Genomic DNA, 13213 nt, shown 5'->3' with positions numbered 1-13213 from the left:
GAGAGAGAGAGAGAGAGTGGAATAGCGAGGAATCGAGAGACATTGTTGATAGACAATTTTCACTTCGTCTTTTTGGCTGAATGAAATCTCCAAGGTCATCTATCATGTGTTGAGCTTACTGTATTTTCTGAACTCAGTGTCTTTTGGAGGGTGGGTGCTCTCTCCAGGTAACAGTGAGACTGTAGCTGATGAGCTGATATCTGCACTGAGAAAAGGATAAGCCAGCAAGATGCATGCAGGCTCATGCACACACACACTCACACCTGCTACTAGTTGTGTGTGTGCGTATTTTTGTTTTACTATGTGCGTAGGGTCCAAAAAACAGGATTCACTAGTTTTGTGGGGACCATAATACTGGACCCCACAAGTTTAAATGGCTGTTTGAGGGTTAACACTTGGTTTTAGGGTTCAGTTTAGAATTAGGTTAAGGGTAGGTAAAGGGGTAGGGGTAGGGTAAGGTTAAGGGCATGTGGTTAGAGTAACGGGCTAGGAATGCATTATGTCAATGACGTCCCCACGAAGATAGCAAGACAGGCATGTGTGAGTGCTCCAACTCCCTACTGCTGCAGAGACAGCGAGATATGTAAAGCGAAACTAAGAAAAAGATCATAAAAGAAGGAGACAGGTGTCCTTGACATGGATCTGAACCATATTCATCCCAAACCTGGCCCAAAAAAACAAAACAAACAAAGCCTGTTTCAAACTATTCTCTTTTTGCATAAATCAATCTCAGTCTGCCAAAACCCATCTGCACTTCATCAAAGCTGATATCACATCCGGCTGAACCAAACTTCCCAACAGCGCTCCTATACTTGTACAACCCAATCCAACCCACTCAGCACACCCACCTGAGGTCAAGTCCAGTATAGTATATTTATAACATTAATCCACTCCAGGTGCACATAAACTCCACAAACCACCCAAAACCTCATCAAGATACAGATACAGCTACACCCACCTAAACCCAAAATAAACCAACTCCAAGTATGCGCCCACACCCATTATATCCACCTGCAACTGCCAAAATCTAAAACGTAAACTTACATTATATGATTCAGTAAAGATAACCACCAGAAAATAGAGACATGCTCATCCGAAAAAAAAAAAGAAAATTAGATGGCCATAAAACCTCAATATTACTAACTGTGTATCTGCAGCTTTTCACTTCAATGGGAGAACTGGGTTGGGACAGCAGGGTTCCCAATACAGAGAGCTTCGACAAAGGCTCACCTCGCAAAAAAGCATGGACTTCTTTGTTTGTATTTCATGCAGCCACCAACAAAGCCCCTTGCATTTTTTAAAACTCTGGTTCTATTTTGCGGTCTGAAAGCCTGCTACGGGGGACAGACAGCAGCACCCTCTTCAAATGTAGTGACTCCCTGTCACTTCACACACTTTAATAATTTTGACGGTAATGTTTCACTGGCATCCCTATCATCTGCTAACCCCTCATCACCAATCTATGCAGACTGCCAAACATTAACACGAGCAGTCTGCATTCCCATCTGAGCAGTGAGACAATAGCTAGAAGAGGCACTTTATATCCAGCAAGACGCGCACACACACACACATACACACACACACACACACACACACACAGATCAGCAGGAGTCCAGCTGGGCCCTACTCATTAAGCTCTCACCACACACACACACACACACACACACGCACACATGCCCCCTGTACCCCCGCTGTGTCAGAGTGACGGAGAGGCCTAAATTATTGATGAATCTCTATCTAATAGAAACCCCTGTGTGTCTGCGTGTGTTTGTCCTGACATCTCCCGGCCTATGGCTTAATCATCATCACCTAAGATAGTCATTTGGTCAAACAGCTAATTTCAGGGACACGACTGGGCAGCCAGGAGTCCAAACCCGTGCAGGCTGCAAACCCAGAGAGGGAAAGAGTGAGTTTTGAGAGGACAGTATGATTAAAGGTTGGCAAAACAGAAAAAAACATGAGCAGAACAGTGCTTTTATATGCATATATCCTGATATCAAGGCATGCATTTTGTTGTATAATTGAGTGTTTGTTGTATTAATAGCAGATGGAAAGCAATATAATCTTTAAAAGCAGCATGCAGTATGAGTCATCCCATTAGTCTCTCTCTCTAATCTCCACCTTAATGAATTTCTCTAAGCTATGCTACATGAATACACAATGCACTAGCTACACTAGATCTGACCTTATAGAGTCTTATTGTCTTCACAAACACGCATACATAGCAGTACTCCCCAGTTTGAGTGAATCTCCTGTCAGTTTTGAAGGTTTCATCATTTGTTTTCGACACAGCCACGAGAGAATCAGTGTGTTCACAAATTTAAAGCCTTGACAACAGCAAGAAAGAAGGAAACACACATCCTTCCAGTTTCTACCAGTGGCTTTTAACCACAACTTAGAAGCCTTAAATGTGACCCAGAGCAACTTGCATGATATTTTGTTCAGTTGCACAAGGATTAAAGTAAACTATATTTCACTCTTGACAGGCATGGCATTATGAAAGGAGGTACAATTTTTGGGGTGTTGGGCTTTTATCCTTTTACTGAGAGCAAATCCCTAAAAGAAAACTCCACCTCAGCCTTGCTTCAAACAGCATTGCTAATGCAATTTGTATTTCTGGGGCAATTCGAATGTTTTGGTTGTGTATTCCTACAGATACGAGGTCAAACATAGCTGCCATAAAATCACATCCCGATACAGAAACATGTGGAACCTCAATGCAGTTTAACATAAAAGCATAATGCTTTTTATAGAGAATAATGAACACACAAAACACTTATACACACACACACATATATATATATATTTATATATATGTATATATATATTTATATATGATCAATTTCCACCAACTAATATAGAGCTACGTCTTCACCATGTACAACATAACAAATCAAATATATCTGAAACCTGGGAGTATTCATTTATTATCTGACCATACTGTATTCAGGATATTACCTTTTCACTGGTGATCGATTCACCCGCTCTTTATAAAATCTGAATAAGCCAGCCTCCACTTATATGAATGAGGGGGAATCCGGCAGACAGGACAAGAAAGGACTTTCACCTTAAGAATGAAAATGTTTTCTGCCTCTTCTCTCAAACATAGCAGTAAGATAAATGGAATTACTGTAACACAGGTGTTCTGCTGTAACATTGCTGTTGCTTTTACAGCTCTTCCTCTAATAACTTTTTATAACGTTTTATGTGTGTGTGTGTCTGTGGTCGTGTGTGTAATGTCTGTGGGTTTACCTCCACATAGAGAATGGGAAAGATGCCAATCTTGTCTCCCAGCATGCCTTCTGCCCAGTTATCGTCCACTCGCCTGATAACTGTCAGTACCTCATCCTGGACAGAAGAGGAAATGAGTGAGACTACACACATACACACTGGTGTTCTTGCATGCTGTATACAAAACACTTTTCCCAAGGTACACACACTGATTTCAGTTCATTTTAGGTGCTTTCATTTCAAATGCTAACCAATCAGCAGCTTTTCAGTTCAGTTCACGGTGTCGCAGATAATCACTTTCATATACAAACCCTCTAAGTATGTGTGAGTATGAGCGTTTTGCGAAAACATTATTATTTCTTGCAATTCTAACTTTGATGGGGCCAAGTGGTGAAAGCTTCCTTATTCTAGGTTTTGTGGCAGCAGTGTACAGTTTTGGAGTGTTCAAATCATGACAAATGTGAGCTAAAACTGGTTTGGTGAATGTAAAACTGTATATGCAGAGGTGAAAACTGATGCATCTTACCACAGGTTGTGCTATTTTTGCAAATAGCTCCAAAATGACACTGTATAAAAGACAGTTCAACTATATATCCATTGTACTTACAGGACTGTATGATATGCTCTTTTTCATTGTAAAATATACTAATATTATATCTGACACTCATGGAAACATTGTGTTCCTTGTTCACCACACACCCACACCCACAGACTTCATCATGAAAGTATTTTCCCCTCTGCTGCTCCTCTCCTCTCGTGAATGCGAAGGTCTTGGTAAGACCATTAGGGATGGCAGTGATAATGGTGGTAAATGACTGTGTATTAGTCATACTGAGTAATTGCCTCTCACACTGAGAAAACAGTATCACACACACTGTTTCTGCTTGACAACACCCATACAACACACAACAGGGGCATGCGTCTCTGCGTGAGAGTATGGCTTTGTGTAATCTTCAATCTTGAACCTGTTGATTAGCTTTGCCCTAAAATGCCAAATAATGTAAACTATGGATATCTCATCATTGTCTGTAAATCTGGATGCAGAACAGTGTGTTTGAGACAAGGTAGTATCTACAGCAAAGTATGGCTATGCTTTGCATTGCTGTGATCAGTCGTAAAACACCTACAGTGAAGTCTACAGTACACTGTAATTTAATAATCTTTCTCTCTCTCTACAGAGACACAATTAGAGTGCAGAGACAGAGTGGATGTGTCGAGTGTTCAGTCCTAGCACAAATGAGTCTGTGTAACAGAAGGAACAAAATGATAAGCTTTGAGGAACAGAAGAGTATGCGGAATACAAATGACTGTTTACATCAAACCTAACCTGGATACACACTTCTGAAGGACTGGGAGGACTATAATTTTAGTGACACTTTAACAAATGGGCATGATTTTGAGACGTCAACAAGTCCTGTCATACACCTTTGATATGAACACGCCTGAGAGATTTAACACCTACCCAAATCCGAAATAATTATTTTAACATTTTTTACTTAATTTTCAAAAACGGAATGGGAACGACAGTCAGACCCGGGGATAATTAGTCCCAATCTTAAATGTGATCAACTTTATAAGATCCAAATAGAGAGAGACACCAGTATTGGTTGTGGCATGATGCTCTTCTAATTAACAAGCAGCCTTATTCAAAAAGAGCAGAATTACATGGCATTTTTCATGCACTTTCCTGTTCACACAAAAATTATTAGTTTGATGTCAGATGTCCCACGGGAGAAATCATCACTTCACTTTAAAGGGAGAGTAAGTGATTCTGCAGGATTGTTGTCAACGCAGCTGAGTTCAAATATCAAATACACGCACTTTAGTACTCCCTCAGAATTTTTTCCTTTTTTATGGACATGCGACTGGAGTCAGTGGAATTTGTTTTCGGTACAGCATGTCCAAAAAAGCTCATGTAGGCAGACATGATGTATTAACAATAAATAATAATAACAATGTTAGATGTCACTCTGCCTTAAGGAGCAAGAATCCACATGACAAATTGTATTAGTATGGAACAGTAATTCACCGGTGTAGTTTTAAATTCATGGTGGTGTAAATTTAGTTTTAGGGCCTTTCATCTATCTTTTTTTCTTCCAGCTTGGTGGTAGAACCATAAGAAATTGACTACAAGCACAAAATATGTATCAGTTGCCGGCATCTTCATTCCAAAAATAGATTCTTATGGTCAGAGTAGACTGGTAGTTATGGGGAAATCTTTGTGGGCAGCAGCTGCTACTGTATGTTACCTCCATCCTTGAAATACCTCATATCAGACCCACTGGATTACAGAGCTAATGACTGAAATCAGCCACTGAAATCCCTCTCATGTTATCAAATTCAGTTTTAAAGCAGTGTAAAATGTTAAAACATGGTACAATAAAGCAAAACATTATACCAGTATAAAAACATCCTTTTAAAAAATCCCTTAACTAACTAGTGTGTATACCTCTTCCAAATACTATGCAAATGATTTTCAGAGTTCCTTCCATTAATAACTTGTTCCATATCAAGAAATTAGTTGACTGTACCACAAAGAAGATTCAGATTTTAGCTACTTAAAAGTATTTTAGCTGACAGGAGTCTGTTGAAGCTCATGTTCATGCAACAATATTACTACTATTAAATAACACATATTACAAACAATCACACTAATGACTGTCAGAGAAAAGTAGCAGTACAGCAACAACAGCCTATATATGTATCTGTTCTAACTGTATTTCTTTGGATGTGAAAGCTGATCATATTATTTTATTTACAAAATAGAAAAAATTGAGTACAAGCAAAATATGTAGAAAAAATGTGAAAACTGCAGTTCCTTTGGGAAGGAACCACACAGAGCATGCAGTTGTTCAATCTGTTGTGTTTGAACTTGCTGTTGTTTACATTCTGGGAACCAAACACAAGAGGGGAGTCAGTGGTGACTGGTTTAACACCACAGATAAGTGTTTTATTCTACTACTCTATGTTACATATACAGCCATCCCTTCAATCTCTCCACTGATTGATACATATTTTCTTATTATTGCATTTATTCAGTGTCTGATATAACTGTACAGTGTCCTCAGTGAGTGTGTGTGTACAGCATGTGTCTGTATGTGAGTGTGTGTTACCTTGCTGAAGGCCAGACAGTCTTTATCCTGGTCTTTATCTTTGACCTCAAAGTCGTACAGTGCTTTGCCCTGGGGTGGAGTTTGGCTCAGGGGACGCAGCAACTGGATGTAACTAGCGGGCAAAAAACCATGGCAACCGTTAAGCTCGCCGTGGTACCAGTTGTCATCCACCTTGCGTCGCAGGATGATGATGTCACCCTTGGAAAATTGGAGATCGCCTGGTTCTTTTCCTTCGTAGGAGTAGAGGGCTTTTCCACAAGGCAACGCTGGGATATTCTGAAAAATAATACACATACATACACTAACTGTACAAACAAAGCACTTTTATCTACATGCATCTGAAAAGCTGTAAATATTTTGTTATGTTCCTCACCATGTTGAGGAACAACATGTTCCACATAATGTACTGAGTTACACTTTTTTGTGTCTGTTTTTTTTGGTTTGACCTGAAGTGACAGTGAGATTTAAGTCCATTTTTTGATCAGTCTCTGGTTAGTTCGGGACATAGCATAAAGCCTAAAAAAGAAACAGTTCTGTTACACAAAATTCATTATGTTTAAATTTTTTTTTCTTGGGAAATACTGGCTGTTTGGACCTCTCCAGCCCTCTTAAAATCCTTCAAATGAAACAATGTGAGAGGGACAAAAATAACTCTCTTCTCTGCACTGAGACCGTAACCTGCGTGACACAAGCCAAAAAGATTAGGAAGCGTGAGGTTAGTACATTTACATGTTGCTGTTTTAGACACTGTATTTTGCTTCTAAATTGTTGTTTCCTATGTGAATGAGTAGATTACCTGCCAGTTATCTTACCCTACACTAGAAAACAGGGTCTCAGTAAGAATAGGGTACAGCTCCACATAGTGATTAACATAATAGGTTAGGTGACATTTTTACATAAAAATCTTGCATAGAGCAGCCTTAAGTGCATTTCGAGACCTCTACAGAGGATTAAAAGCATTGCTGTCAAGTAGTAGTGCCACTGTGTGAGAACGATGCCAGATAACTGCATCTCACAAACCTTGGGGCTGACACTTTCCTCAGTTTACAGTGAACTGCATTTCATTATATTCTTCCTATTAAGACTGGAATGTGTGCCTTTTGTGCCATGTCTGGAACAAATCAGTTTCAAGTCAGTTAGTTGAACTGTTAACAATATAAAATGTGTTGTACAGGTGTATTTGCATTGCGCTCTACTCTTCATTTTTACATATTACCCCATATTTGAAGGAAGGTGCAAATGAAGCAGTGACTCCTGCAGTGATAAGTAAATTCATTTTTGAAAGAAAAAAAAAATTCTGGGGAGTAAAGTGGTTTTGAAGCAACTCAAAACAGTGGAAAATCCAGTATGTTGCAAACTGTTTGCCCTGGAGACAAATGTGCTGAGCATGGGTAGTTGGATATGTGCTCCAAGTTTCATTTTATTCCCTCCAGCAGTATGTGAGATATGACTGGTTATTAAAATGTTTGTCAGGTAATTGCTGCCCCCACCTTGGGCCAAGTAATTTTGAAAATGCCAGAGCGGAGTAATGCATCACTCTCTGGAGTTTCATCAAAATCTGGTCTGTGGTGTCTTGCTTATCACATGTCAAGGAAGGACACACACTGATCCATTTATCCTACACAAACTCATTTTTTACATGATACCATACTTCTGTAGAAAATGATTAAAATGATGAATTCATCTCAATTCATGTTAAAGTTCTATTAAAAAGTTTTGATCAATTTCCACTTGACCGTTTGCTAAACCCCTCCCCACTAAGCTAAATATATATGTGCATATATATATATATACACACATATAATACAGTAAAATACAAAAGTAAGTAAGTGCTATGAAAGGTTGACAGGTGTAGAAAACAACTGAGGGGAGTGGGGCATCAATCTAGGTGAAGTTATATAGGATCAAGTTCATATTAGATGTGGTTAGATTACATGTTGTCCAATAAAAGACCCAATCAACAAGTGTATATATTTTTTAACCTGTAGGTGACATAAAAGCTACATTTGTATACAACCAGACAGACAGATATTCATCATCACACCTATATTCACATTCTCCACCACGGGCAGCTAAACAAACACTGCAGCGTTTAGGATACGGTTAAACTGAACATGTTCTTGAAAGAGTTATTAAAAGAAAATTTATCTTAAAGAAGATCCAGGCAAACAAAGAGCAGCACTTAACTGAAGAGAGAATGCATGAGAGAAAAACTTATTTTCTTCCCAGAGGAGGTGTTTACAATAACACACACACACACTCTTATAATGTCACGTATAAACTAATTCTCCCCAGACGCTACACTAAAGAGAAAGGCCAGAGGCTCCGCTGCCTGACTGAACTGAGATCAGTGGTGACGCAATATGAGGAAACACTCATGACAAAATACTCAAAACTAATGCTGCTGTATGTAAACAAGGCCTGCAGACCCCATAAATATTACACCCAGAGGTGAGTGACCCCATTTACACCATTTAGTGTCTCATATCTGGATAAAATCCAGATGCAATTTAGTACATTTTCAGTTACACTAAGTCACTTATCTGTTGGCCAGATTACAAATGTAATTGTAATCCATGAAAATCAGCTCTCCTCCAGTTCACCGGCTGGTGGTAATGTACATGAAGCTGTTTGGTAGCTGCCATGAATGCCAGAAGAATAACTCGTGCACTTTAGCACAACACTGACAATTAACAGTTAGTAATCAAAGCTATAAATAGCCCTCAACTAAACACATTAAATGCTCCCATGGATTAATTTACACTGCTCCTTTACCCACACAGATCAATGTCACCTACTCAGATTGGTCAGTGGTCAATTTGATCAAAGCTCAGAAACACACTACAGCAGCACGTTGCATTTTCTGCATAATCATTTATGTTTGAAATGGCTGGAGCCAATCCGCTAATTTCAGTGTAGCTTTAGCTGCCATTATCACAGGGGACAGAGCCTGCAGAGTCTCCCTCCACTTAGTACTTTCTAACGTAGACCATAGATTGTATATAAGAAGTGGACGTAGTCATCGTGACGTCACCCATTGGTTTGTGGACTGCCGTTTTTAAGCCTTGAGTTTGGCTGTAGGGCGCCGCCATGTTGAGTTTCTTGCAACCAGTGGGACTGAACCTGACCATATTTGGACAAGACGGAGGAGCTAATGGACGTTTGTAGAGCTAGCGTGGAACTGTTATTTTAACAGAGCTGACAATTTTGTCTAGCGAACAACAGTCTTAAAACTAAATGTACTCACCAGAGAAAGTGAACAGCCAACTCCTAATAAGCTTTTTCAATGGCGTTGGTTAAATTTACCCAGTGCCGTGGGTACGAGTCACTCCAGCCTGATTGATAGGTCACCATGGTAATGACTTGTCAATCACAGATAATCCCCCCCCCCCCAGATAAAGCTCTGCTTTATGGTCTATTTTCCTCTAAATGGGACCATAATTTACTAAATGAACATCATATTGTATTGAAGAAGACATGAAACTAGTGATTGAGACCATAAACTCATTAGGAAAGTGTTTACTGAGGTAATTAATCAGCTGAGAAGTACGGTCATCCATCCATCCATCGTCAACCGCTTATCCTGCGTACAGGGTCGCAGGGATGTAGGGTCATTTTACCATTATTTCTAATGGAATTTCTAATGTCTTCTTTTTGCAACCAGAAGAGTTGCCCCCTGCTGGCTCTTCAATAGAATGAAGGTTTAAGGGACTTCCGCGTTCAGGTTTCAAACCTCAGGTTTCTGACCGGAAGCTTCCTGCTTGACATAAACATACTTGGGGGAAGTTCATTCTTACGTATGTGTCTGATGAATTTAAACCTTTGCAACATTGCGCTAGAATGAGTCTCAAACCACCTCTTTAAGCAAATGGATTTCAATACTTTCTAGATGCATTTACACTTTTTTTTGACCAGATTCATCTGAGACACATGAAGTGACTATATGTAAATACTAGGGCTGACCCCTAATAGTCGAGGATTTGATGCTTCGATGGGCAGAGCCTGATCTCACAGTCGAAGCTTCACAGCCAAACAAGGATCATGCCATTTTGGCGATTTGGGGGTGCTCAACGTCTGATTTTACATAGCACTACCAGTTTTTTCCCAATAAGTTAATATACAGCCTATTTATGCTGTAAATAAACATGTAAAAAGAAAAAAAAACTTTGAAGTGCATGAATAAATCCAAAATTGTAACCCTAACCCTGGGTCGTCAGTGCGCATGTGTGCGTAGGTGTATGTGTGTAGTGGCAGTGGAGGAACACTTGCTGAAGAGACGGAGCCCCAGCTTCACTGGTTTTGAGCCAAGTTGTCCGCACCTCGTGGGACTGTCGGATAATTTATCACCGTTGATGAACACACAAAGAATATTATAGCATTTTTAAACAGCCGGCTACTTCAAATAGACCCGCGAGGAACCGCAAAGTGCATGCAGTTGTCAGCAGCAGGGCATGCACGCAAACTCTGCATAAGACTGGTGAATGTAGAACAATGGAGCACAAAAACACACGATTCGCCTATCAGTCAACTATAGGCAGGGGGACATTATTCAGAGACAGCACTAGTAAATACATCTAATTTCAAAACTATGGACAATATTTACTGCTATAACAGCCTCCACCCTTCTTGTTTCAGGCTTTCCAAAATCTTTCCACAAGATTTGGACATTTGGCTGCAGGGTTTTGCTCCCAATAATTCACAAGAGCGAGGTCAGGCACTGATGTTGGGCGATAAGACCATAATGATTGTTCACTCCACAAGTGTTGGGGTCGAGGTCAAGGCTCTGTGCAGCCATGTTCTTCCACACTAAACTCGGAAACCATTTCTTTACCTTACTTTGTGCATGGGGGCATTGTTGATTTCCCTCAATTGAAACTAAGGGCCCTAACCCAAACCATGAAAAACAGCAGTGGACCAAAAATACACAAAAACATATGAACAGGTGGCTATAGAGTGTAAAACACAGACATGAGCACATCTATATTAAAGGGTTCTGGCAATTAGTTGAAGCTGAAATAGCAGTACAAAGTCTACGCTTGTATTTCTACACCGCAGTTGAGGTTTGTGTGTGTGTGTGAGTGTGTGTGTGTGTGTGAAGAAAAATAGCAAAAAGCACTGAATGGAGAAAGGGAAGAGGTGAGGGAGGATACGAGGAGAGCAGTGAAAGATCTGGATAACTTTAGGAAAAGTTAGTAAGTAGTTTAAGTAGTTAAAAGTAGTTTCAGGTCACTGGAGACCTTTTCCACATTAAACTGAAACCATGATCTCTCTCTAACTTAAACCATGTGCTGTGAGTGCCTAAACATAACCATAAAGAAGTTTGATATAAATAAATACTGTAGTTGGCCTGAGCAAATATTCTGTTGCAAGATATTTTGGCTAAAAACAAATAAAATATGTTATCTGTGAACATTTTACGGATACATTCAGTATAAATATTTTACAATTTTAATGCTAATTAACAACATTTCCTTATTATGTTGATAAAATAAGTAATCTGGGTGTCACTGCTATTCCTCCACACATAATGTTGTAAAAGAGTTGTGTATATAAGTAATTTCTAGGAGACGCGGTTGACCCTGAACCAGCAGGATAAAGTTGGGCAGCGAAGCGGAAGAGCACTGCTGAGGTTCCTTTGAGTTAGGCCATTTTCCCCAACAGCTCCACCGAAGAAGCTGGGAGTGAAAACCTGCAACCAAAACGAAGAGGAGAAAAGAAGAATGGTGGACGGGAATGGAGATGTGAACAAAACCAGCTTTACCTTTCAGATTTCATATTACTCTTTTCATCTTCTCACCTGCTTCCCTTCGTTTCCTTCTCCCTCTCTGCCTCTTGTGTTTTCTCACATTCCTGTTATTATTCTCCGCTCTCATTTCCAGCCTTACACCTTGTCTGTCTTACCTCTCACGTTTCTTTTTCTCTGGGGCACCAGACTGGGGTGATCTCCTAGACTCTGCTGGAGGGGCTTAATCAAGGAACCACTGGGTTTATTGCTCGGAGGGCATCAGCTAAACCAGGGGACCTGGGCCTGAGGCAGGTGGGTAAGGCTTCATGAAGGAGGCCTATATTTAAAAATAATTAAATCTAAACACTGAGCCATTTCTGTTGTTTGCTGTTGTATTATACTAGTTTTTCCTGTGGCTAACTGATCAAATATAGCTTAACTGTTATATATTATGTGGATATTACAAAATCCATCACAAGAGATCTGCCAGAGGAAGCATCTGAAATACACCATAATGTAAACTGAACACCAGCCACTGCAAGAAAGTTCTCCCCTAGCAAATAATGGAAAAACTTAATGTGTATTACTATTGGTATCACTCCCACCTTACACGAGTTGCAAATGGAAACATTCTTCAAGGTTAAAATGTGAATTATTGCTACATAAAACGTAGTGCCACCTTAGCAGTGTCATTTCTTCAAATAGAATAATACAAGACACTTTTAGACCTTGAATTTTTAAGGGGAAAAGACATTTGTAGGACTTTGATGATGTGTAAGAACTATGAATATGCAATGCAGTAAGTACTTTCCTCTTCTCTTAACTTTTTCTTTCACCCTCACTCTTTCTGTCTCCCCCTCTTTTGTTCTAACTGCTGCGCTACTTGAGTGAGTTGGTGCTTTTGCTTAGTGTCTTCACAGCACTGTAAAGACCATTGCACATGCACTTCACTCCATAAATGTTCTGGCAAGTTTACTTGTTGGCATCATGATTAAAAGGACCCTGAGTCACCGTAAAATTAATTTTAATAATTTGCTAATAGAGCTTGGAAACATATCTGTAAGTCTTGCTTAACAGCTAAAGGTTGTAATGGTGTAGATGTGTAACTGTATATAAATGAATGTGCATACATGCATAATTATAT

The 13213-nt window shown here is 39.7% G+C and overlaps 1 protein-coding gene across 1 annotated transcript in view; it reads right to left on the bottom strand.

The window, feature by feature from the left end:
- Positions 1-13213, bottom strand: part of LOC123973308 (E3 ubiquitin-protein ligase SH3RF3-like) — a 100718-nt gene that overhangs the window by 27359 nt on the left and 60146 nt on the right. Inside the window, exons 2-3 of the mRNA XM_046053218.1 lie at positions 6345-6620; positions 3253-3348 (exon numbers count right to left, since the gene is read on the bottom strand). Coding sequence (XP_045909174.1) covers positions 3253-3348; positions 6345-6620 — 372 coding nt within the window. The remainder of the gene's footprint in view (positions 1-3252; positions 3349-6344; positions 6621-13213) is intronic.

The sequence above is a fragment of the Micropterus dolomieu genome, linkage group LG07 (genome assembly GCF_021292245.1).
Source record: "Micropterus dolomieu isolate WLL.071019.BEF.003 ecotype Adirondacks linkage group LG07, ASM2129224v1, whole genome shotgun sequence".
Classification (NCBI taxonomy): Eukaryota; Metazoa; Chordata; class Actinopteri; order Centrarchiformes; family Centrarchidae; genus Micropterus; species Micropterus dolomieu.
Note: the sequence above shows the minus strand (reverse complement) of the source record. Positions and strands in the feature narration are given on the sequence as shown.